Source organism: Myodes glareolus, chromosome 25, assembly GCF_982192425.1.
Source record: "Myodes glareolus chromosome 25, mMyoGla1.1, whole genome shotgun sequence".
Classification (NCBI taxonomy): Eukaryota; Metazoa; Chordata; class Mammalia; order Rodentia; family Cricetidae; genus Myodes; species Myodes glareolus.
In genome coordinates this window covers 36,513,809-36,539,660 of record NC_142050.1, presented here as the reverse complement: position 1 = coordinate 36,539,660, position 25,852 = coordinate 36,513,809, and the positions used below count along the sequence as shown (strand labels likewise).

At 42.6% G+C, this 25,852-nt stretch overlaps 1 protein-coding gene and 2 non-coding genes across 3 annotated transcripts in view; all 3 read right to left on the bottom strand.

Moving 5' to 3' along the window:
* Positions 1-8,035, bottom strand: part of Luc7l2 (LUC7 like 2, pre-mRNA splicing factor) — a 71,661-nt gene extending 63,626 nt beyond the window's left edge. Inside the window, exons 1-2 of the mRNA XM_085683519.2 lie at positions 7,841-8,035; positions 3,667-3,787 (exon numbers count right to left, since the gene is read on the bottom strand). Coding sequence (XP_085539645.1) covers positions 3,667-3,787; positions 7,841-7,978 — 259 coding nt within the window. The 5' untranslated portion in view covers positions 7,979-8,035. The remainder of the gene's footprint in view (positions 1-3,666; positions 3,788-7,840) is intronic.
* Positions 8,036-8,611: 576 nt separating this feature from the next.
* On the bottom strand, positions 8,612-8,684 carry Trnar-ccu (transfer RNA arginine (anticodon CCU)). The gene has a single exon. It is a non-coding gene; the product is annotated as a tRNA-Arg (tRNA).
* Positions 8,685-21,785: 13,101 nt separating this feature from the next.
* LOC148117882 (U1 spliceosomal RNA) lies at positions 21,786-21,948 on the bottom strand. Its single transcript, XR_015736712.1, has one exon. It is a non-coding gene; the product is annotated as a U1 spliceosomal RNA (small nuclear RNA).
* Positions 21,949-25,852: the final 3,904 nt, after the last annotated feature.

The following is a 25,852-nucleotide window of genomic DNA, read 5'->3' as shown; positions in this document are numbered from 1 at the left end:
AGCCTAAGAACCAGTTAATCTTAATTTATTAGCCTTCTAAGTATTACTAGCAGTCCCTTTCTGACTAATTGCTAAAGACATCTGTTTTCTCGCAATTAGTGACCTTCGTTGTAATCTCCTCTGAAACATATTTCATGATGGCTGCCTAGTTACCCATTGACATTAGCACTCACTCCCCTCTCTAGGGTCTCCGCTGACCAACCCAAGGGTCAGGACAAGGTTGTAAAAATTCTTTTGTTCAGAGCTAATGCTTGATGTCCCTACTATAAAAAGTGGGTTCAGAAACTGGCCTTTTGCCACAGCCTAACAAACACCATCTCTGGCTGTGGTCTCAGCTACCTGATAAGCTTCTGTGCCCTGCGGTGTTTTATTTTTATTTTTTATTTTTAAGTTTCCTTCTGGTTTTCCTAGGATTTTGTTTCTGGAATAAAGTTTGCTTCTGGTTTATTAGAGTTGGTGGTGTTCTCATCTTTGCGCGACCCCCCTGAACCCTGTGGGAATTGCAGCCCCGAGTTACATATCCCTGCCCCAATTTGAGGTGCTTATCTGCAAAGAAAACATAATAACTTCCCTCAGCTCCTGGAGTTGGGAAAGGAAGTTTGAGTGCACGTGATCATTCCTTGATCCCAGCTGGGGTCAGGTGACAGTCCCTGCTGGGGTCAGGTGACAGTCCCTTCGCAGCCCCCTCCTCTTTTGGTGCCATGGTATAAAAGCTAGCCCCAGCAGAACAATAAGGAAGCTGTTCCAACTCAAATTCGTGCTCTGTGAATTCATTCAACCTGAACACCCTCCACTGAGACTCTTGGTTCCAACCCGCGCTGGTGCGGTAGGCCCCCAACAGTCATAAGAACAGACAGGAGGACCAATGGAACCAAATAGAAGACCCAGATATCAATCCACACATCTTCGAACACCTTATCTTTGATAAAGAAGCAAAAAACATCAAATGGAAGAAAGAAAGCATATTTAACAAGTGGTGCTGGCATAACTGGATATCAACATGTAGAAAAGTGAAAATAGACCCATATCTATCTCCATGCACAAAACTCAAGTCCAAATGGATCAAAGACCTCAACATAAAGCCAGCCACACTGAACCTTATAGAAGAGAAAGTGGGAAGTACACTTGAACGCATTGGCACAGGGAACCACTTCCTAAATAGAACCCCAAGCAGCACAGACACTGAGAGAAACACTTAATAAATGGGACCTCCTGAAACTGAAAAGCTTCTGTAAAGCAAAAGACACGGTCAACAAGATAAAACGGCAGCCTACAGAATGGGAAAAGATCTTCACTAACCCCACGTCAGACAGAGGTCTCATCTCCAAAATATACAAAGAATTCAAGAAATTGAACACCAAAAGAACACATAATCCAATAAAAAAAAAAAAATGGAGTATAGACCTAAACAGAAAACTCTCAACAGAGGAATCTAAAATGGCTGAAAGACACTTAAGGAAATGTTCAACATCCTTAGTCATCAGAGAAATGCAAATCAAAACAACTCTGAGATTCCATCTTACACCTGTAAGAATGGCCAAGATCAAAAACACTGATCACAACTTATGCTGGAGAGGTTGTGGGGAAAAGGGAACACTTCTGCATTGCTGGTGGGAATGCAAGCTGGTACAACGCCTTTGGATGTCAGTGTGGCCATTTCTCAGAAAATTAGGAAACAACCTTCCTCAAGACCCAGTAATATCACTTGTGGGTACATATCCAAAGGATGCTCAATCGTGCCTCAAGGACATGTGCTTAACTATGTTCATAGAAACTTTGTTTGTTATTGCCAGAACCTGGAAACAGCCTAAATGCCCCTCGACATATCCCGGCCAGCGGGATACGAACGGAGGTCCCTGATAAACCTAGTGGAGAGGAAAGAAAGGAGACAAGAGACACGAGAAATGATGGCAAGACAGGATTTCTGATCAAGCCGTCTCAGTTTATTTCCTCAGAAGCTGTTATATAGCAAATGGGCAAAAGGGGGAAGGGAAAGGGTGACAGGAAACTCAGGTCTGCTGGAATTCAGGTCTGGAGGCATCCCCAGCTGATAGGTAAATACTGAGGGTCTGTGATTATTGGCTAACAAAGGAAAATGCTAATGAGTTCCCAGAACCTGGTTCCTGCAGGTCTCTGCTAGGAGATAAGATGCCAGGTTGGTTTTCTAGACCCTGCTTGGGGGGGGGGGGGGGGTGGTGGTAAAAACTTTTCTTAACCTGTGAGCTTAAGATGGCTGTAAACAAAATGCAGATCTCCAAATGCAGGTCTTTGCTTCCGACATGACCTTACATGTCTACAACGGAGTACTACACAACAGAAAAAAAAAATAACGACAGCTTGAATTTTGCAGGAAAACGGATGAAGCTCAAAAACATTATTTTGAGTGAGGTAACCCAGACACAGAAAGACAATTATCACATGTACTCACTCATAGGTGGTTTTTCAACATAAAGCAAAGAAAGGAAGCCTACAAACCACAACCCCAGAGAACCTAGACAACAATGCGGACACTAAGAGAGACTTATATAGATCTAATGTACATGGGACGTAGAACGTATAAAAAGACAAGATCTCCTGAGTAAATTGGGAGCATGGGGACCTTGGGGGAGGATTGAAGTGGGGAGGGGAGAGGTAGGGAGGAGAGCAGAGAAAAATGTAGAGCTCAATAAATATCAATTATACACACACACACACATACACACATATAAAAGAGCACAGGTTGATCTTCCAGAGGTTCTGAGTTCAAGTCTCAGCAACCACTTGGTGGCTCACAACCATCTATAATGGGATCTGATGAACTCTTCTGGCGTAAAGGTGTATATGCAGATAGCATTCATTCATAAAATATGTCTTCAAAAAATATGTATATGTGTATGAGTATGTGCACATGAGTGCAGGTGCCTGTAGAGAGCAGAGGTGCTAGATCCCTTGAAACTAGAGTTATACGAGGTGGTTGTTAGTACCTGACATGGGTGCTAGAAACCAAACTCATCTCACTCCTGACCACTGAGCCCATCGCCTCTTATTACTTTAAAAAAAGAAGAAAAGGAGGAGGAAGAAGAAGAAAGAAAAGAAAAAAGAACCCTGGGCTATAAAATTAGACCAGTCCCATCAGGGCTGAGGGAATAGGCCCCTGGTTAGTTTGCACATATCCCTGGCACTCTCGTTAACAATCATGTTAGTGGATGCTTCTAATCCCCAAGCTGGGGAGCAGAGATGATCCTGAGGACGTGCTAGTCAGTCTCTGGGTCAAAACTAGTGAGCTCTATTCAGTGAGAGATACTGTCTCAAGAAGTAAGGAGGAGAACTTGAGGACGGCATCCTCTTGTCAATCTCTGGCCTCCACATGAACCTTCATGTGCGGAGCACAGATACCCACAACATCAATTAATCCAATGTAAAAAAAAGTTCAGCAAATTCATTTGCAGACCCCTCCAATTTTATTTCCCTAGCCACTCCGTCAACAAAAAATACAGGACAAAACAACAAAAAACTTAACAGTTTAAAAAATATTTAATGATAAATACATATTGGTAGAAATGGTTAAATTCTTGAATGAAGGGACATCTGAGGGCTCACTCCATCACGGCTCCCAGCCCTTCCCTCCAGGCTGACGGGGCAACTGGAGGCCCACCAAACCAGCAGACTCCTCCACTGAACGCTCACCCTTGCCATGAAATTCCTGATGAAGAGCTACATGCTGCCGGATGCTACGCAAGAGGCAGAGATAGGTGGCCGCTTGGAAGTGAAGCTCATGTTGGGCTCGGCACAACTTCTCACTGGTGACCTAAAAAGTAATTAACAAAGTCAGACATCTATTAACACCCTGAAGTTTCCGTAAGCCCACAGGGGAAGAGTTAATACGTGAGTTTTTCTACAAAGTAAACAGAAAATACAAACATGCTTGTATATATAGTCACTGCCTTCATAGGAACACTGTGGAATTAGGAGAGTTTTTGTTGTTGCTCTGTCTCATAAAGAACACATACATGCCTAGGGTCTGGCTCCTACTACATGTTTTTATTTGTAATTCAAGCTCCCAACACCAAGAAAATTAACAGCAGCCTGATGGTGGTAGCCCATACCTTTAATCCTAACATTCAAGGAGGCAGAGGCAGTTAGATCTCTGTCTGAGTAGGCCAGGCTGGCCTGGAGCTCACAAGTGAATGCCTAGTCAGGCACACTAATAATGGCTTTGTACTTATCATATATATGTATGTATATATGTATGTATATGTGTATGCGTTTGTGAATACATATGTGAAATAAATATGTTTTCATATTAAACTTGTTTGTACAATTTAACCATCTGGAAAATCTCGATTCTAATGACTTGAACAAGCTAGAAAGTCCATATCAATGTCTAGAGTAACTCAACTGCATGCTTGTTCTTCATAATACTTGATTTTTAGTACTCTACCCTTAACTATTTGGGGTTCCAAGGTTGTGAAAAAGGAGCGGGAACATCAAGAAATTGGGCATGAATGGGGATGTATTTTACCCCATGAATATCCACAGTTAAAATCTGAAAACTCAAGCCGGGCATTAGTGGCATAAACCGTTAATCCCAGCACTTGGAAAGCAGAGGCAGGTGCAGCTCCATGAGTTTGGGGCCAGCCTGGTCTACAAAGAGAGTTCTAGGGCAACTAGAGCTGTTAGACAGAGAAACCCTGCCTCAAAAAAACAAAACAAAACTTAAAAAAAATCAGAAAACTCAATCATGTAGCATTTAATGTACTACCAGCTGCACTCACCTGCTAGACTCGGAATGTTTTTAGAGACAAGTCTTACCATGTAGGTAAGACTGGCCTGTAATTCCATCTTCTTCCATGGGTTTTACAAATGCTGAGATCTGCAGGTATGTGACACCATAATCACATTGTCAAACTTGTGTGTGTGTGTGTGTGTGTGTGTGTGTGTGTGTGTGTGTGCGCGCGGGAGAAAATGGTCTTACTATGTATCCTAGCTGACTTGAAAAATCACTGTAAGAAGCCAGGTATGGTGGCACAAACCTTTAATCCCAGCACTCAGGAGGCAGAGGCAGGCGGATCTCTGTGAGTTCCAGGCCAGCATGGTGTATAGAGCAAGTTTCAGGGCAGCCTAGGCTACACAGCCACAGCGAGAAACCCTGTCTGGGGGGGGGGGGGGGAGACAAACAAACAAACAACACACAAAAGAAGAAAGAAAAAAGAAAGTCACTGTCAGTAGGTAAGGTCACTTGCTGCCACACCTGATGCCCTGAGTTCAGTCCCCTAGTATCCACACAGTAGAGAAAGGGAACTGACTGCCCTACAAATGTTCTCCAGCCCCCACATGTTTGGCATGCACACTGCCCCAAACAGTAGATCTATAAATATATTAAAAGACGAAGGTAGCTTTTCCGCCCACTGGGTTGCCTTGCCCAGCCTTGATATGAGGGTTTGTGCCTGATCTTATTGTATCTTTGGCCGTGTTTAGCTGGTGTCCCTGGGAGTCCCGCTCTTTTCTGTGGGGAGATGGGGCTGTGAGTGGGTCTGGAAAAGATGGGAGGTTAGGAGGACTGGGAGGAGTGGAGGGAGGGGAAACTACGGGTGTGATGTAAAAAGAATTTTTTTGTTTTTTAAAAAAAATCAAGGTAGAGGAAAAAAAGAGAGAGAGGTTTGTAATTTCCTCCTTCTCCCTAGGCAACAGAAAAGACGAGCACAGAAAGCTTCCGTCAGCCCTGAGCCAGGAGGAAATAGAAATCGTCCCCCATAGTCTATATGCATTCACTTAGAAATAGCTGGGATTTCTTTTTTGTTTTGTTTTGGTTTCTGTTTTTTGAGTCAGGGTTTCTCTGTGTAATCCTGGCTGTCCTGGAACTATTCCTGTAGACAGGCTGACCTCAAACTCACAGAGATCTGCATGCCTCTGCCTCCCAAATCCTGGGATCAAAGGCTGCATCACCTGGAGTTGAATTTCTAATGGCCTCAGACAACTACTGTCCTGCTGCCTCTTACCATCAGCCTTGACATTTCAGAGATTTTTGTTGGTGTTTTTTTTGTTTTTTGTTTTTTTCCTAGTTTCTTGAGACAGGGAAGCTCTGGTTGGCTTGTAATGTTTTTTCATAGATCAGGTTGGCCTTAACTCAGATATCTGCCTGCCTATGCTTCAGAAGTGCTTGGATTAAAGGTGTGGGTTAGCCCTGGAGTTTGGTTTTTTTGTTAGTTTGTTTGTTTTTGCTTTTTCCAGACAGGGTTTCTCTGTGTAACAATGCTAGCTGTCCTGGAAGTTGCTCTGTAGATCAGCCTGCCTCTGTCTCCTGAGTGTTGGGATTAAAGATGTGTGCCACCAAAGCCTGGCCAGCTTTGAATTTTTGAGCTGAATTTGAGCATGAATTTTTGGTGTTTTTCTGTAGAGTTTTGCTGTTACTGTTTAGTTTTGAGACAAGGATTCACCGTGAAACTATGGCTGTCCTGGAATTCAACTCTAGACCAGACTGGCCTCAAACTCAGGAGTCTGAGTGCTAGGATGAAAGGCATATGTCACCACTGGCAGGTGCAATCTTACTCTAATATTTGGCCCAAGTTCTTAATACACACAGTCCCTAACATTGTGACTTTCTAAAAGCTAAGCGAATTTTAGTTCTAAGGTTTTCCATTGCTCAAATTCAGCAGTAAGATGAAGCTCTAGGACATTAGATTCTCTTCCCCTAAATTCTAGTTCTGCTTATTCTTATACAGGTAACTATCCTGAGCCTTAGCGGTCCAAAGCCAGAGAACTGACTTGGGAAATGAACCACCTTCCTTTGCCTTCCTACTAAGAGGAAATGGAGTGTGGATTTCACAGTGGTACCTAAGGATCACATTCTGTGTGTTTATGTTTGTTACAGCAGGGGAACCTTTAACGTGGGACTGTAAGTGGCTCAGAGGTTAAGAGCACTGTCTTTTCTTCCTGTGATCCTGAGTTCAATTCCCAGCAACAACAAGGGAGGCTAACTCACCCTCTATAATGAGGTCTGATGTCCTCTTCTGGCCTGCAGGTATGCAGGCAGACAGAAACACTATATAAGTAATAATCTTTTTAAAAATGTATCTTGTATATAGCAAGGTAATTAGCTAGTAGTGCAATCTCTTTATAGAATACAAGTCATTGAATGCAATCTCTTTATAGAATACAAGTCATATTATGTAATACAAAATATTACATAAATAAAACATAGTGAACACGAAGAATTCGCCAATATTTCCCACTTCGTTGTCTTAAAGATTGTCTTTGTCTGGCCCATGCCTTCCTTTAATCCTTGAGCTCGGAGACAGAGGCTGACCTGACGTCTGAGTTCAAGGTCAATCTGGTCTACATAGCAAATTCCAGGTCGGCTAATAGTGAAATTCTGTCTGTCTGTCTGTCTGTCTGTCTGTCACTCTCTCTCTCTCTCACACACACACACACAAAACAAACAAACAAACAAAGAAAACAAACATTGCTTCCTATAAAAAGTTAATGCGGAAAGTGTGAGGAGAGGGGATGTTTGTGCCCTTGTGCCTTTAAGGGTAACGACCCCTGGGGCCTACTTCCTACAATGCCGGTCCCTAGATCCCATTCCACACCCCATGTGCCAGACAAACCAATGAAATCGTTAGAGACAGCTCCACCCTGGTGGGTGGCAAATATGAAGTCCCTAGGAAGGTGCACCCCACGTGGCTTTGGGGTCAGTAGGGGGACTGGAGGCGCAGGCTAGCCCAGGGCCTGGGTTACGTGGTGAGAACCGCAGGTGGAGAACAGGTCAGCTCAGACACGTTGGCCCTCCAAGACCTCGCCATCACCCTGCCCAGACCCACCCTAGTCTGCCCTTCCCGGGACCCGGACGCGGCTTCCGTACCCGATGCGCTCGGAAAGCCTTCACTAGGTACCGGTAGGCCGCAGTGTCGCGATACGGTCGCCCGGTGGCCGCGTTCAGGTAGCGCAGCTCCCGCAGAAGGCCTCTCAGAGTGCGCGCCGGGGACCCTAGGGCCGCCATTCTCCTGTCCTTGTCCTCGCGGAGCGACGCTCGCTGGTACGGCCGCTCCTGTGCGCTCCGCAGCGCCGCCTACCGACCGCCTGCGAGCGAGCGACACGCCAGGGGTGCCCTGGGAAGCGGAGACCCGAATCCCGGAGGGCCTTCGGACCGCGTCGCTGCGGACGTCCATTAGCCGGAGGCCGCTGACATTCAGGAAAAAAGCGGCTGGCAGGAGACAGTGTGGATTTGACGCAGGACATGTGGAAAAGGTGGAACCCATTTCTACCAGGGATGTCACCTCCAAACGCATCGACCTCCAAACTTCATGACACCCGCAGCCCAGGGGAAGAAAATGGGCTTGTATCTTGATGTGGCAAACCGCAGCCCCTCGGCTTTACTAGCTACCAGTTTCTCTAGTTTTAAAGCAAAATGGCCGGGTGATGGTGGCGCACGCCTTTAATCCCAGCACTCGGGAGGCAGAGACAGGCAGATTTCTATGAATTCAAGACCAATCTGGTTTCTATATAGTTTGTTCCAGGACAACCAGAGCTATGTAGTAAGATCCTGACTCAAAAATAAGTACATAAAACAAAATGAATAATAGATTTGACTCAATGCTCGTGTTTTAATTGGAAGGTGCAAGAAAAAAGAAATCACCCCAGATGGGACTCGAACCCACAATCCCTGGCTTAGGAGGCCAATGCCTTATCCATTAGGCCACTGGGGCTCTCTGTGTTAAGGCGCTCAAACACCATAATCAACTTATTTCCTGTTTCGTACGTCATCCCCCTTAAAGTTGTCTTTATCCTATCCCTGGGAACCAAATCTATTATCTGTACGAAAGTGATGCCTGCTGGGAAATGTAGTTTAGAAACCAAGAGTCAACGGTTTTTACCCTGTAAAATAGTAGGTGCAATGAAAGCAGAACCGGCTCCTGCCTTTGCTTACGTGTTCTTGTTTCTGAGCGTAGTAGAACTGCGCCTGCGCAATAGAGGGCCTGAGAGGATGCAGCGCCTAATCGGCGACCGAGAAAACTGGCCGATTCTTCCTCGCTCTCATTTCATTCTTCGTCAAATTTTCCCCGGAAAGCCAAGTCCCTTCCAACTGGGCTATTTTTCAGGGTTTGCCTTTGCTCTAGCCGGTCGTTAGGTGGCGTTTGTGTAGTGGTCAGTTTGTTTCCGGTTGCAGTGCTGAGACCATTTCCGCCACCAGCAATGTGTTAGAATGGCTGTGTTTCGAAATTTCAAGCGGGCTGTAAATATAAGGCAGCGGAAAATTAGTAGTTACTATAGAAGGAACTAATTAGGAATAATTTGGAGTTAGCTTTTCTGCTGGGTTTATTCCTAATTGTATACCTTGGAGAAAACCTCTTTTAAAGGTCATTTGGCTTTCCATTTTCTAAGAGACAGTTCTGTCTACTTAAGCCGCCAAACTAGACCCTGTCTCATTAGCTTCTTATGTCTTAACCTTTTTCTAGCATCGGTCACTTCTTTATTCCCGCTGTTCAGGTGTCTGAGCTAGATAGACTCTTCCCCCAGCCCAACACCATCTGGGTCTGGATCTTCAGCACCCATAACCCCAGCATTGGGGAGGAGTAGTCAGCAAGATCTCTAGAGCTCACTGGCTGCACAGTCTAGCCAAAGTGACAAGCTCCAGGTTCAGTGAGCAAGCCTGTCTCAAAAGATAAGGTCTAGAAGATACTCAGAGCCAACCTCCGACCTCCACTCATGCACACACAAGTGAGCGTACTGGCACACAAACATGCCAACACACAACTTTTTTTTTTCCTTTTCTTTTTTTGATTTTTGAGATATGGTTTCTCTGTAGCTCTGGCTGTCCTGGAACTCACTCTGTAGACCAGGCTGGCCTCGAACTCATAGATCTGCCTCCCTCTGTCTCCCAAGTGTGAGAATTAAAGACCTGTGCCACTGTCGGCTGGCACACACATTTTTTTTTTTTTTGAAATAAAGCAAACATGGAGCTGGAGAGATACCTCAGTTGTTAAGAGTGCATACTGTTCTTCCGGAGGACCTGAGTTCAGTTCCCAGAGCGCACATAAGGTTGTTTGCACCCTTTCCTTAACTCCAGCTTCAGGGGACCTGACTTGGGCACCTGCAGTCACATGTACATACATCTAACACACACACGTGCACGCACTCGCGCGCGCACACACACACACACACACAAGCATTCAATTAAATATAAGATAAATCAGCTGAGCATGGTGGCACAAGTCTTTAATCTCAGCACTCGGGAGGCAGAGGCAAGAGGAACCCTTTCTTGAAAATAAGCAAATAAACAAATCTGTCTTAGTTAGGGCTGTGATGAAACCTCATAACCAAAGCAACTTAGGGAGGCAAGGTTTATATGGCTGATACTTCCACAGCATCTTTCATCCTCAAAGGAAGTCAGAACAGGAACTCAAGCAGGGCAGGAACCGGGACTCAGGGGCTGATGCAGAGGCCACAGAAGAGAGCTGCTTACTGGTTTTCTCCTCTTACCTCACACAGCCTTCTTTCTTGTACAGTCAGGACCACCTGCCCAGGGATGACACAACCCCATAATGGTTTTGGCCCTCCCCCATCAGTCACTAATGAGGAAAATGCCCTACAGACTTACCCACGGCCTGATCTCACGGAGGCATTTTTTCATTTGAGGCTCCCCCCCCCTTAGGTCACTCTAGCTATGTCAAGTTCACATAAAACTACCCAGTTAAACAAACAAAAAAAAACTTTTAAAAATATACATACAAAACAAGCAAGCTGGTCAGGGGTGGTGGTGCACTCCCTTAATCCCAGCACTCAGGAGGCAGAGGCAGGTGGATCTGTGTGAGTTCAAGGCCAGCCTGGTCTACAGAGTTCCAGGACAGCCAGAGCTGTCACACAGAGAAACCCTGTCTGGAAAAACCAACCCCCCTCAAAAAAGTGTTATGTCCAGAAGCAGAAGGTGGAATAAAAGGGACAAATTAGTGAGTCATGCAGTAACATGAATACATCTCAAAAGCATTACCCTGAGAAAAGCAAGATACAAAACTTGTAGACGTGTGTAAAATGTAAATTTATCTGTGGTGATAGGAGCCCAGTCAGATGACCCAACAGGTAAAGGCACTTGCTGCCAAGCTTAAAGACCTGAGATCCATCCCCAGGAGCCATGTGGTGGGAGTTGTCTTCTGACCTCACACACACACACACACACACACACACACACATACATACACACATACACACACACAGACAGACAGACACACACACACATACACACACACACAGACAGACAGACACACACACACAGACAGACAGACACACACAGACAGACAGACAGACAGACACACACACACACACACACACACACACACACACATTGTGGCACACATACCTTCTGTTTTAGTGTTCTATTGCTGTAAAATGACATCATGACCACAGCAGCTCTTATAATAAAAAAATAAAACAAATTTAATTGGGACTGGCATTCAGTTTCAGAGGTTTAGTTCATCATCATGGTGGGGAACATAGCAGCATGCAGACTGTAGCTGAGAGCTATGTCCTCTCAAAGCAGAGAGAGACTGGGCCTGGCATGGACTTTTGAAACCTCAAAAAAAAAAAAAAATCCACCCCCCAGTGACAAACTTCCTTCCACAAGTTTTAAAGAGGTCCTCTCCCTGGTGACTAAAATAGTCAAATACCTGAGCCTATTGGGGCCATTCTTATGCAAACCACCACACCTATACCCCACACATAATAAATAATACATGGAAAAAGCTATGGTGACGAAACACTTTGATTTCTGATGCTGATTTCATAATTTTACAATTGTCAGGAACCAATGACTAATTACAAATAGAGGACAGTAAATTTTATATAGCGTTTTGGTAATTGTAATTTTACTATCGCAAACACACAGGGTACTTGCTAGCTTGCAGTAGGAGAGGCCTCAAACACATAGTGACTTTAAAAAAACTTTTATTCTTTGACAATTTCACTTATGTAAATAATGCACTTTGACCATATGTGTCCCCAGCTCTGCCCTCTCCTGGCTCAGGAGTCCCCAACTCATCCTCCCCACTTGCCCCAGGAAGCCCCCACACTCCATGTTCTCCCCTCATTTTTTTTATCACTCATAATACAGTCTGGGCTGGAGAGATGGCTAAGAGGTTAAGAGCACTGACGCCTCTTCTGGAGGTCCCGAGTTCAATTCCCAGCAACCACATGGTGGCTCAAAACCATTAGTAATGAGATCTGGTGTCCTCTTCTATTGTGCAGGCAAAACACTGTATACATAATAAACAAACAAGTCTATAAAAAATAGTAATACACAGAGTCCAGCTAGTCCTGCCTGCTGGGATGTTGACAACCTTTCCCTGGGTTTCGAGGTAATCTAAGACTACAGTGAGTTCACAAGAGCGATAGCCACGTCTGTCACAGACGTCATTTCACATCACATCTTCCGGACATAAATTCTTTCCAGCCCTCGTCTGAGATGTTCCCCGAGCCTCGGGGGGAGCAGAATGATATATATGTGTGTGTGTGGGGGGGTGTCTCTGCAACCTTCCTAACCAGCAGAGTGGATCTGGAGGCGGAACATGACTCAGTAGCCAGTATTGGTTCAAACTTCCGGGGTCTGACCTGGAGTTGTTTATTTTAAGTATATTTAAGCACCAATTTGGTGGGGATTTATGTCTGCTTTGTTGTACGTGTGGGATTGTGTCAATCGTTACCAGGAACAAAGTAAATATATATCAGATGTGACTATGTTGAAACTCCTTGTGAAGGAGTAAAACAAATTTACGATAAAGGATCCAGTGCTGGAAAGGTCTCTGGTCACATAGATAGTGCAGAGGTCGCCAGACTGGTAAACACATTTGCTCTCAGTCTTCTGAGCAGATAACAGGGATTTCATTCCTTCCCTTGAAGAAACAACACTATGTGCTTAACGTTCCAAGTTTCCCCTAGTGTTTATCTGTGAGCATAAAGATATAGATATATAGATATAATATCCCGTCTTGTGTTGAGCACTCAGTAGACATGTATCCTCATCACTTTGACCAGTTATAAGTCTCTGCATTAATTGTTGAGCACTGCAGAGAGGAGCTTGTCTTCCCTGGGTTGAGGGCAGCATGACTTTAGGGATGCAAGCAAAAATACTTAGGAAGCAGTTTGATAACATGTCATTCAGCCAAACAACAGTACTAGTTCCTCCCTATGGCCTCTGACCTTCCAAGCCATTGATCAGGTTTACTGTTCCAGGGGAACAGGCCTCAAATTCAATCCAAAAGGTGTTGGTGCCTAATAGGTTTTTTGTATCATGATAATAAGCTTCTCCGCCAATGCAGTAAGTCAGATCAAGCTGAATTGAAAAGTAAAATAACAGGTTTATTTATGCAAAGCAACTCCCGGGTGGGTTCGCTAGTCTCAGAGGCTGGAGAAGTCACATGTCTCCAAAGTAAAGCAGGGAGCTTATACAGCCCACAGGCAAGGGGCGATGACATGGGTCACCACTGAGCCTCACCTGGAAGTGTGGAGGCCTTCCCAGTTTCCCACAGGTGTAAGGCTTTGGTTCCTGACATGGCTGTGTCAACAGAAGACAATACTCAGGAATTCATTCGTTCAGGGTTTCCTCTTCTCCCCACAAATAGGGTCTTACCATATAGTTTCAGTGGGCAACCAAGAGCAACAACAATAGACTCCTTTCATTTTTCTTTTTTTCTCTTTCTTTCTTTCTTTCTTTCTTTCTTTCTTTCTTTCTTTCTTTCTTTCTATTTTTGTGGGCCTTTGTGGCCTCCCTGACCAACACTGGTAGAGAGGTAACCTATACATGGTAATGAAATTTTTGTTACTAATCCATGTCTTCTGGGGAAAATCACTGTCCTCCCATTCAGGAACACAGTAACTTAAACCGTAAAACATCCTTTTCCCCTTACACGATGGTCAACCCACCCTGTGGCCACCAAGCTTAAGGCTCTGTGGATCAAAGTACATTACAAACACCTGCATGGGGTCCTGGAGCCTCCAAAGAATAGAACAAAAAACATACTTCTCGTTTTTATTATTAAAGCGAGCAAAACACGATGTAGCGTTTACAACTAGTTCAAGTACATATAAGTGCAATGAGAGAATATGCCTGGTGCTATATTTTATCATCTTTATTCATGTGAAAAGAGCCAAGAAGGGGGCTGGAGAAATGGCTCAGAGGTTAAGAGCATTGCCTACTCTTCCAAAGGTTCTGAGTTCAATTCCCAGCAACCACATGGTGGTTTACAACCATCTGTAATGAGGTCTGGTGCCCTCTTCTGGCCAGCAGGCATATACACAGACAGAATATTGTATACATAATAAATAAATAAATATTAAAAAAAAAAAGAAAAGAAAAGAGCCAAGAATATACTTCCCAGGCCTTTGCCTTTCCCAGTGAAATAAAGCGGAAACTCCAGGACAGTCCCTTCATGTCCTTGCTTTTAAGAACATTCAGTTATCATAGTTTGTGGGATTCTTTCTAGAAGGCCATCCGTGGAAAGAACATGCTGCACTCTGTCCACAGTTCACAGTATGTTCACCATTTTCTTGCCCAAGCTCCCATGCATGATGGTCTATTGATGTGGGATTCCCTCCTGTATGCTGTGAATACCATTGATTAATAAAGAAACTGGCTTGACCTGATAGGTTAGAACAGGACAAGGTGGGGAAAACTAAACTGAATGCTGGGAGAGAGAAGGAGAAGTAAAAGAGAAGCCATGGAGTCACCACCAGAGACAGACACACCAAACCTTGCTGGTAGGCCATGATCTTCATGGTAAAATATAAAATAATGGAAATGAGTTAGATTAAGATGTAAAAACTGGGACTGGAGAGATGGTTCAGTGATTAAGAGCACTCACTGCTCTTCCCGAGGACCCGGGTTCAATTCCCAGCACCGACATAGCAGCTCACAACTATCTGAAAATATCCAGTTCCAGGGGATCTGACACCTTCACACCAATGTGCATAAAATAAAGTTAAATAAACCATTAAAAAAGTCTCATTAAAAAAAAAGATGTAAAAACTAACCAATAAGAAGTTATAGCTAAAAGAAGAAGGTGAATCCAAAGAAAAACATATATTTATCCTCCTGGATACTGGAAGTAGACAAGATCATCAGGCAATAGTTGGGAGCACAGGGGTGGGGGGTAGGGGGGAAGGGAAGATGGGAAGAGAGAAGGGAGAAGGGGAGGATTGGGGAGAGCTTGGGGGAATGGGATAATTGAGATGGAGGAAGGGTGGATATGGGAGCAGGGAAGAAGATATCTTAACTAAGAAAGCCATTTTAGGGTTGGCAAGAGACTTGGCTCTAGAGGGGTTCCTAGGTGTCCAAGAGGATTTCCCCAGCTAGGTCCTTGGGCAGCAGAGGAGAGGGCGCCTGAACTGGCCTTCTCCCATAGCCACATTGATGAGTATCTTGCATGTCACCATAGAACCTTCATCTGGCGATGGATGGAGATAGAGACAGAGACCCACATTGGAGCACTAGACTGAATTCCCAAGGTCCAGATGAAAAACAGAAGAAAGGAGAACATGAACAAGGAAGTCAGGACTGCGAGGGGTGCGTCCACTCACGGAGACAGTGAAACTGATCTAATGGGAGCTCATCAAGGCCAGCTGGACTGGGACTGAACAAGCATGTGATCAAACCAGACTCTCTGAATGTGGCTAACAATGAGGGCAGACTGAGAAGCCAATGATAATGATGATTCTACTACATGTACTGGCTTTTTGGGTGCCTAGTCTGTTTGGATGCTCACCTTCCCAGACCTGGATGGAGGGGGGAGGGCCTTGGACTTCCCACAGGGCAGGGCACCCTGACTTCTCTTAGGACTGGAGGGGGAGGGGGAGTGGGGGAGTGGGAGGGAAATGGGGGGATGGAAGGAGGTGGAAATTTTTAATAAATAAAAAAAAGAAAAAAAAAGTTGTAGCTAATGAACCAAGCAGTGACTTAATTAATACAGTTTCTGCGTGGTTATTTTGGGACTCTGGTTGGCCAGGAAACAAACAAGCAGCCTCATACAACAAATTGGCGTGCCAACATGGTTGATGAAATCCATGTAAAACCTAAGATAGCTTGGAAAGGAATTCTAGACACTAAAAAGCAAAGCTTAGCTCATCCCCCCACCAATGGGTTGCTGCACCACAAGGAGCAACACAATACCAGTGAAACATAAAGACTCTACAAAAGCAAGACCTGAACAACCAAATATGGATGAACCAGAAGAAAATGATCAAAAAAATAACCTCAAGAGAATGTTCGAAATTCTTAAAGATGAAATGAAAAATACCCTTCATGAAATGGAGAAAAAAACAAACAAAAAATTAGAAGATATCAGCAAATCACTTAAAGAAAATAAGAAAAAGAACTCAAACATATAAAAGAAACTATTCAGGACCTGAAAACTGAGATAGAAACAATAAAGAAAACACAAGCTGAAAAAAATTATAGAAACAGAAATCACGAGAAAAAAGATCAGGAACCACAAATGCAAGCATGAACAACAGAATACAAAAAATAGAAAAGAGAATCTCAAGCGCTGAAGATATAATAGAGGAAATAGACTCATCAGTTAAAGAAAACATTAAATCTAACAACAGCTTAACCCAAAATATTCATGAAATATGGGACAACATAAAAAGGCCAAATCTTAGAATAATAGGTCTAGAAGAAGGAGAAGAAGTTCAACTCAAAGGCACAGAAAATTTATTTAACAAAATAGAAGAGAACTTTCCTTACCTAAATAAAGATATGCCTATGAAGATACAAGAAGCTTACAGAACACCATATAGATTGGATCCAAAAACAAAGTCCTCTCACCACCTGATAATCAAAACACTAAGCATACAGAGTAAAGAAAGAATATTAAGAACTGCAAAGGAAAAAGGCCAAGTAACATATAAAGACAGACCTATCAGAATTACACCTGACTTCTCAGTGGAGACAATGAAAGCCAGAAGGTCATGGTCAAGCACTATGCAGACATTTAGAGACCACGATGCCAGCCCAGACTACTATACCCAGCAAAACTGTCGATCACCATAGAAGGACAAAACAAGATATTCCATGACAAAATCTAGATTTCACCAATGCCTAGCCACAAACCTGGCCCTACACAAATTACTAGAAGGAAAACTCCAACCCAAGGAAAGTGGTTACACCAACAAAAACACAGATAATTGATGATATCATTGCAGCAAATCCCGAAGGAAAAAAGGCACAAATTAACATCATCAATGATGAAAACTAAATTAACAGGAGATAGCAACCACTGGTCATTAATATCCCTTAATGTAAATGACTCAACTCACCTATAAAAAGGCACAGGCTAACAGACTGGACACAAAAACAGAATCCATCCCTCTTCTGCATACAAGAAATGCATCTCAACCTCAAAGACAGACATTGTCTCAGAGTAATAGGTTGGGAAAAAATATACCAATCAAATAGATGTAAGAAACAAGTGGGTGTAGCTCCCCTAATCCTAATAAAATAGACTTCAAGCTAAAATCAGTCAAAAGAGACAAAGGAGGACATTTCATATTAGTCACAGGAAAAATCCATCAAGAGGAAATTTCAATACTGAACATCTATGTCCCAAATACAAGGGCACCCTCATATGTCAAAGAAACATGTCTAAAGCTTAAATCATATATTAAACTCCACACAATAATAGTGGGAGACTTCAACACTCCCCTCACACCACTGGACAGGTCAATCAGACAAAAAAATGAACAGAGAAACAAGAGAACTAACATGTTATGACTCAAATGGACTTAACAGACATATATAGAATATTCCATCCAAACAGAAAAGAATATACCTTCTTCTCAGCACCTCATGGAACCTTCTAAAAAATTGATCACATACTTGGTAACAAAACAAACCTCAAAAAAAATACAAAAAATTGGAATAACCCAATGTACCTTATCAGATCACCATGCTTTAAAACTAGAAGTCAACAGCAATACCAATTCCAGGAAACCCACAAACACATGGAAATTAAACAATGCTCACCTGAATCATCAATGGGTCAAGGAAGAAATAAAGTGGGAAATTTAGACTTCCTAAAAATGGCCACACAATGAAAGCAGTGTTAAGAGGCAAGTTCATAGCACTAAATGCCTACATAAAGAAGCTGGAAAAATTCCGCACTAGTGAATTAACAGAACACTTGAAAACTTTAGAACAAAAAGAAGCAAACTTACCTAAGAGAACAAGACAGCAAAAAATAATCAAATTGAGAGCCAAAATCAACAAAATAGAAACAAAGAAAACAATACAAAGAATCAATGAGACAAAGAGTTGTTTCTTCCAGAAAATCAACAAAATGGACAAACCTCTATCCAAACTAACCAAAATGCAGAGAGAGAATATCCAAATTAACAAAATCAGAAATGAAAAGGGGGACATAACAACAGACACGGAGGAAATACAGATGATCATCAGGTCATATTTTGAAAACCTGTACTCCACAAAATTGGAAAACTTAAAGGAAATGGACAAGTTTCTGGATACATATCACTTTCCAAAATTAAATCAAGACCAGACAAGCGAATTAAACAGACCTATAACTGCTGAAGAAATAGAAACAGTCATCAAAAGTCTCCCAACCAAAAAAAAACCCAGGACCAGATGGTTTCAGTTCAGAATTCTACAAGACGTCCAAAGAAGAACTAATACCAACACTCCTCAAATTATTTCACACAATAGAAACAGAGGGAAAATTGCCAAACTTTTTTATGAGGCTACAATTACCCTGATACCCAAACCACAGAAAGATAATACTAAGAAAGAGAATTACAGAACAATCTCACTCATGAACATTGATGCAAAAATGCTAAATAAAATACTAGGAAATTGAATTCAATAAAACACTTCAGAACCATCATCCACCATGACCAAGTCAGCTTCATCCCACAGATGCAGGGATGGTTCAACATACAAAAATCTGTCAACATAATCCACCATAAAAACAAGCTGAAAATAAAAACCACATGATCATCTCATTAGATGCCGAAAAAACATTTGACAAAATACAACATCCCTTCATGATAAAGGTCTTGGAGAGAGCAGGGATACAAGGAACATACCTAAACATAATTAAGGCAATATACAGCAAGCCAACAGCCAACATCAAACAAAATGGAGAGAAACTCCCAGCGATTCCACTGAAATCAGGAACAAGACAAGGTTGTCCACTCTTTTCATATCTATTCAATATAGTTCTTGAGGTCCTAGCTAAAGCAATAAGACACCAAAGGGAGATCAAGGGGATACAAATTGGAAAAGAAGAATTCAAACTCTCACTGTTTGCTGATGATATGATAGTTTACATAAGCGATCCCCAAAATTCTACCAAGGAACTTCTACAACTCATAAACACTTTCAGCAATGTAGCAGGATACAAGATTAACTCAAAAAAAAAATCAATAGCCCTCCTGTACACAGATGATAAAAGGGCTGAGGAAGAAATTAGAGAATCAACACCCTTCACAGTAGCCACAAATAGTGTAAAATATCTCGGAGTAACTCTAACTAAACAAGTGGAAGACTTATGTGACAAGAACTTTAAATCTTTGAAGATAGAAATTGAAGAAGACACCAGAAAGTGAAAAGACTTCCCATGCTTTTGGGTAGGCAGAATTAATATAGTAAAAATGGCAATCTTACCAAAAGCAATCTACAGATTCAAAGCAATGGCCAGCAAAATTCCAGAAAAATTCTTCAAAGACCTTGAAAGAAAGGTACTCAACTTCATTTGGAAAAGTAAAAAACCCAGGATAGCCAAAATAATCCTGTGCAATAAAAGAACTTCTGGAGGCATCACAATCCCTGACTTCAAACTCTCCTACAGAGCTATAGTACTGAAAACAGCCTGGTACTGGCATAAGAAAAGACAGGAGGACCAATGGAACCAAATAGAAGACCCGGATATCAATCTACACATTTTCGAATACCTGATCTTTGATAAAGAAGCAAAAAACATCAAATGGAAAAAAGAAAGCATATTTAACAAGTGGTGCTGGCATAACTGGATATCAACATGTAGAAAAGTGAAAATAGACCCATATCTATCTCCATGCACAAAACTCAAGTCCAAATGGATCAAAGACCTCAATATAAAGCCAGCCACACTGAACTTTATAGAAGAAAAAGTGGGAAGTACACTTGGACGCATTGACACAGGGAATCACTTCCTAAATAGAACCCCAGCAGCACAGACACTGAGAGAAACACTTAATAAATGGGACCTCCTGAAACTGAAAAGTGTCTGTAAAGCAAAGAACATGGTCAACAAGATAAAACGGCAGCCTACAGAATGGGAAAAGATCTTCACTAACCCCCCATCAGACAGAGGTCTGATCTCCAAAATATACAAAGTACTCAAGAAATTGGACACCAAAAGAACACATAATCCAATAAAAAAAAATGGAGTACAGACCTAAACAGAGAACTCTCAACAGAGGAATCTAAAATGGCTGAAAGACACTTAAGGAAATGTTCAACATCCTTAGTCATCAGAGAAATGCAAATCAACAACTCTGAGATTCCATCTTACACCTGTAAGAATGGCCAAGATCAAAAACACTGATCACAACTTATGCTGGAGAGGTTGTGGGGAAAAGGGAACACTTCTGCATTGCTGGTGGGAATGCAAGCTGGTACAACCCCTTTGGATGTTAGTGTGGCCACTTCTCAGAAAATTAGGAAACAACCTTCCTCAAGACCCAGTAATACCACTTTTGGGTATATATCCAAAGGATGCTCAATCATGCCTCAAGGACATGTGCTCAACTATGTTCATAGCAGCTTTGTTTGTCATAGCCAGAACCTGGAAACAACCTAAATGCCCATTGACCGGAGAATGGATAAGGAAAATGTGGCACATTTACACAATGGAGTACTACACAGCAGAAAAAAAATAACGACTGCTTGAATTTTGCAGGAAAATGGAAGGAGCTAGAAAACATTATTTTGAGTGAGGTAACCCAGACACAGGAAGACAATTATCACATGTACTCACTCATAGGTGGTTTTTCAACATAAAGCAAAGAAAGACAGCCTACAAGCCACAACCCCAGAGAATTTAGACAACAATGCAGACACTTAGAGAGACTTACATAGATCTAATGTATATGGGAAGTAGAAAGTATTAAAAGACAAGATTTCCTGAGTAAATTGGGAGCATGGGAACCTTGGGGGAGGTCTGAAGGGGGGAGGGGAGAGACAGGGAGGGGAGCAGAGAAAAATGTAGAGCTTAATAAATATCAATTAAAAACAAAAAGAAATTAGAGCTAATGGGCGAAACAGTGATTTAATTAGTACAGTTTCTTTGTGATTATTTTAGGAGTCGGGGCAGCCAGGAAAGAAACAAGTGACCTCATACAACAGTCTAGAAGTTTTTCTAAGTTCTTAGGGCAATTCTGCCCTAAAATGTCAACGTGGAATTCATGTTTCTTCGGTTGTTGCCCTCCTCACTTGTCATTTATCGTATGGTCAGAATTGTTTGGTTAACATGTCTACATATCATGTCAAGGGAAGAGTTTTCCTTTTGAACAAGGTGCAGAGAGCTCACATCATTCTTATTTTCTCTTTATTTTTTAAAAGCAGGAGAGGGGCAATGGTGGTGCACACCTTTAATCTCAGCACTCGGGAGGCAGACGCAGGTTCTGAGTTCGAGGCCAGCCTGGTCTACATAGTGAGATCCAGGACAGACAGGACTACACAGAGAAACCCTGACTCAATAAATAAATAAATAAATAAATAAATAAATAAATAAATAAATAAATAAGACAAAAAAAATAAAATTAAAGCAGGAGAGGTTGCGAGTGCTGTCCCTACCACCAGGGATTCTAAAGTCGAGTTCTCCATGTTTTGGGAACTCGCAGGGATCAGTACATCAGAGTGCAATGGAGAAGTCTCACCCTGGGAGAATCACCTTCGTTGTCACGGTATTGCCCCTGCCAGGCAAGTATACATCATTTTTCTTTTTTCTTTTCTTTCTTTTTTTCTTTTTTCTTTTCCTTCTTTTTTTTTTTTTGTTTTGTTTTGTTTTTTTTTGAGACAGTGTTTCTCTGTAATTTTGGAGCCTGTCCTGGAACCAGCTCTCGTAGACCAGGCTGGCCTCTAACTCCCTAGTGCTGGGATTAAAGGTGTGCACCACCACTGCCCGGCCATCATTTTTCTTTTGTGAGAACAAAGTTACACTGTCTCGCTAATTAGTTGTACATATAATTAGTATTTAGTAATGGCTAACAAATATACTGATTTATACTTGTAATCTCAGCTCTTGGGAGGCAGAGACAGGAGGATTATTGTGATTTTTAAGGCCAACACCCTGTCTCAAAACAACAAATATGGGAGGGTGGTGGTGGCACAAGCCTTTAACCCCACTTGAGAGACAGAGGCAGTTGGATCTTTGTGAGTTCAAGACCAGCCTGGTCTAGAGAGCGAGTTCCAGGACAGCCAGGACTGTAATACAGAAAAACCCTGTCTCAAAAAAAACAAAACAAAACAAAACAAAACAAAAAACAAAAAACCAATCCTCCACCCCACCCAGAAAAGAAAGAAAAAAAAACACCCAAATATTAATGATCACTAAAGTGCTGCTATTATTGAGGAAAAGGTAAATGTCAGGAATATTTATTTGCAGAGCCTCTCCACCGATGCAAAGGAATCCAATCAGACCAGATTAAACCATATTAAATACTCGAGTTTAATAGACGACAGACTACTGGGTGGCCAAGAGCATGGCAGGGGGAAGACAGAGGGAGTGGCACATGAAAACCCAAAACCACATGTTCCTTGTTCCATTGCGACCCTAAATACCCTGTGGATTCGTGGGTCAGTGCTTGACAGACTGGCGGTTGTAGTCCAAGTACTTGGCAGGCTGGGAATTGGAGTCCAAGCTCTTGCTTGGCAGGCAGGGGTGACACTTTCAACTCAGTATTTCAGTAAAGTAGAATGCCTTCTTGGCTCCTCAGCTTCTCTATATTTCCAGCCTCCTTTGTTGTCTCTGAAGATCTCAAGTTTACTCTTTTTTTTTTTTTTTTTGCTTGTTTGTTTTTGTTTATTGAAACAGTGTTTCATTATTCAGCTCTGGCTGTCCTAGAACTCACTTTGTAGACCAGGCTGTCCTCGAACTCACAGAGATTCACCTGCCTCTGGGATTAAAGACGTGTGTCACCACTGCCCAGCTGTAAATTAAAAAAAAAAAAAAACAACAACAAAGTACCTGATCTTCTTTCTTTTCCCCTGCTTTCCTTGTTTTCTGGTCCTTTGCAGTATGGGGATTGAATCTAAGGCCTTGAGCCCACTTGGCAAGAGGTTTAACACTGAGATGTGTCTACAGCGCTCTTTGCATCTAAGGTTTTTAAATTTATTTATGTGTATGTACAAAGGCCAGAAGAGAGTGTCGGATCAGCCCGGAGCCAAAGTAACAGGTGGTTACAATTCAGGATGCGCTGCCAGCACTCAGGCAGTACTCTGACCTGCTCAGGGTCCCTGACAGCGACATCTCTACACCAGTGTCCCTCATAAAAGGTGTGTCGTCCCGTCCCGTCCCCGCCGTGTCTCCACCCCCCCCCCACCGCTTCCTCTCTCTGCCTCTCTTTTCTCTCTTCCGCAGCTGCTTCTGTCTCCAGAGGGTGGTCTTCTCCCTCCTTTCCTCTTTTTCCCATTCCCTTCCCACGATAAAGTCCTCCACATGAACTCTGTCGCATGATTGCGTCTCTCCCTCGCCCGCCATTATTTTTTTCAATTATAACGACAGGTGGTTGTGAGCGGCCTGACAATGGCGGTGAGAACTCAACTCTGGTTCTCTGTTAAAATCAGCAAGCACTCTTTAACCTCCGAGCAGCTCTTCAGCCCTTCACATTCTAAGACAGGGTCTCACTAAGTTGCCCAGGCAGGTTTTGGAATTGTTCCTGCCTTAGCCTCCTAACTGACTGGGATTACGGGCTTTTTGGTTTTTCTTTGTTTTTGTATTTCTTAAATCTTGGCCTTGCCAATCCTGCTGACTGCCGCGGGCGCCTTCTTGGAACTGTTCATTACTCATGTACACCTGTCACATTCTTCTTTTTAAAATTTATTTATTTTATGTGCATTGGCATTTTGCCTGTATGAATGTCTGTGTGATGGTGTAAGATCTTGGATTTACAGACAGTTGTGAGCTGCCATGTGGGTGCTGGGAATTGAGCCTGTGTCCTTTAGAGGAGCAGCCAGTGCTCTTAACCACTGAACCATCTCTCCAGCCCCAGGGAGGACAGGTTTTGACACTAGTCCCAGATAAGCTACTCTTACATGTTAGTAATCAGGTAAAAACATTATCGAAATACCAGGAGTTTTGTTGGTGGTAGTTTTTTGTTTTGGAGACAGGGTTTCATTCTGTCGGTCACCCTGGCTTGTCTGAAACTATGTAGTCTGACCTGGCAATCAAGAACATCCTTCCTTCTTCTCCTTCTCCTCCTCTTCTTCCTCCTCTTTATTTATTTATTTTGAAGACAGGTATAAATGGAGTTTCTTAGTCATACCCAGTCAGGCAATCTAAAAATATTTAAGTTGGTATATTTTATGTCTGTCTTTCAATCCCAGGTCTCTCAGCAGCTGTCTCTCACCCACTAGCCATCAAAAAATTCAAAATTCAGGATCCAGACTTCCTGTGTATTTTCCATCTCTACGTGGCTTACTTTTTTATTATTTCATTTGTCTCTTCAAAGACTATGATTTTTTTTTGACAATTCCTTTCTATAACTGTAGATACCATTTTTTTTCTCAAGCCTACGCATATTGTAAAGCAAATTGAAACCTGTTTAGAGGTTTTTCTGTCCAGACCACTTTTACTTTTAGCCTTTTCTGACCGTGTGAACAAACCTTTAAACTGCTAAGCAGAGTAAATCTCTGCCCACGACATTGGTGGCTGACTCCTCCCACATTTTGGGTACTGAAAACCAGTCGAAGGTTTGTCAGAACTGCATTAAACCTTCCCTGGAGCTCTAGAATGCAAATGCTTGTGCTGTTGCAGGCAGTTTTACTTAGTTTCTACTTAACATAGTAGCTGCTCAAGAACTTACTGTCCCACAAAAACTCTTGAAGGAGCCACCTCATTTTCTATTTTTTAAAAAAGTTTTCTCGGGTTCTATGGAAATTTGATAGCTTCATGTTGGTACATCATTTGTAATCTGAGGTCTATCTACCACCTGCCAGTTCCTGGATAATCATTTAGAGGCTTATGTTTATTTAAATGTTTGACTGACTGCTCAGGCTTATTACTAGCCAGCTTTTTCATTTAAATCAACCCATATTTCTTACCTATGCTTGCCACATGGTTCATGGCTTATTACCTCATTTCCTACAAGTCTTACTTTCTCAGAGGCTGGTTGGCATCTCCCAGACTCTGCCCTTCTTCTCCTGTATCTCTGCTTGGATTTTTCCACCTGGCTCTATCTTGCCCTGCCATAGGTCAAAACAGCTTTATTTATCAATGAGAGCAACACATATTCACAGCATACAGAAAGACCATTCCACACCAGACAAGGCTTCTCTATGTAGCTCTGGCTGTCCTGGAACTCACTCTGTAGACCAGGTTTGGTAGTTTGATTGCGTTTGGCCCCCATAATCTCATAGGGAATGGCACTATTAGGAGGTTTGGCTTTGTTGGAGGAAGTGTGTCACTGTGGGGTGGGCTTTGAGGTTTCCTATGCTCAGGATACTGACCACTGTATCAGTCAACTTCCTGTTGCCTGCAAGATGTAGGACTCTCAGCTCCCTCTCCAGCTCGTCTGTGTTCATGCCACCATGCTTCCCATCATGATGATACTGGACTGAACCTCTGAAACTGCAAGTGAGCCACCCCAATTAAATGTTTCCTTTATAACAGTT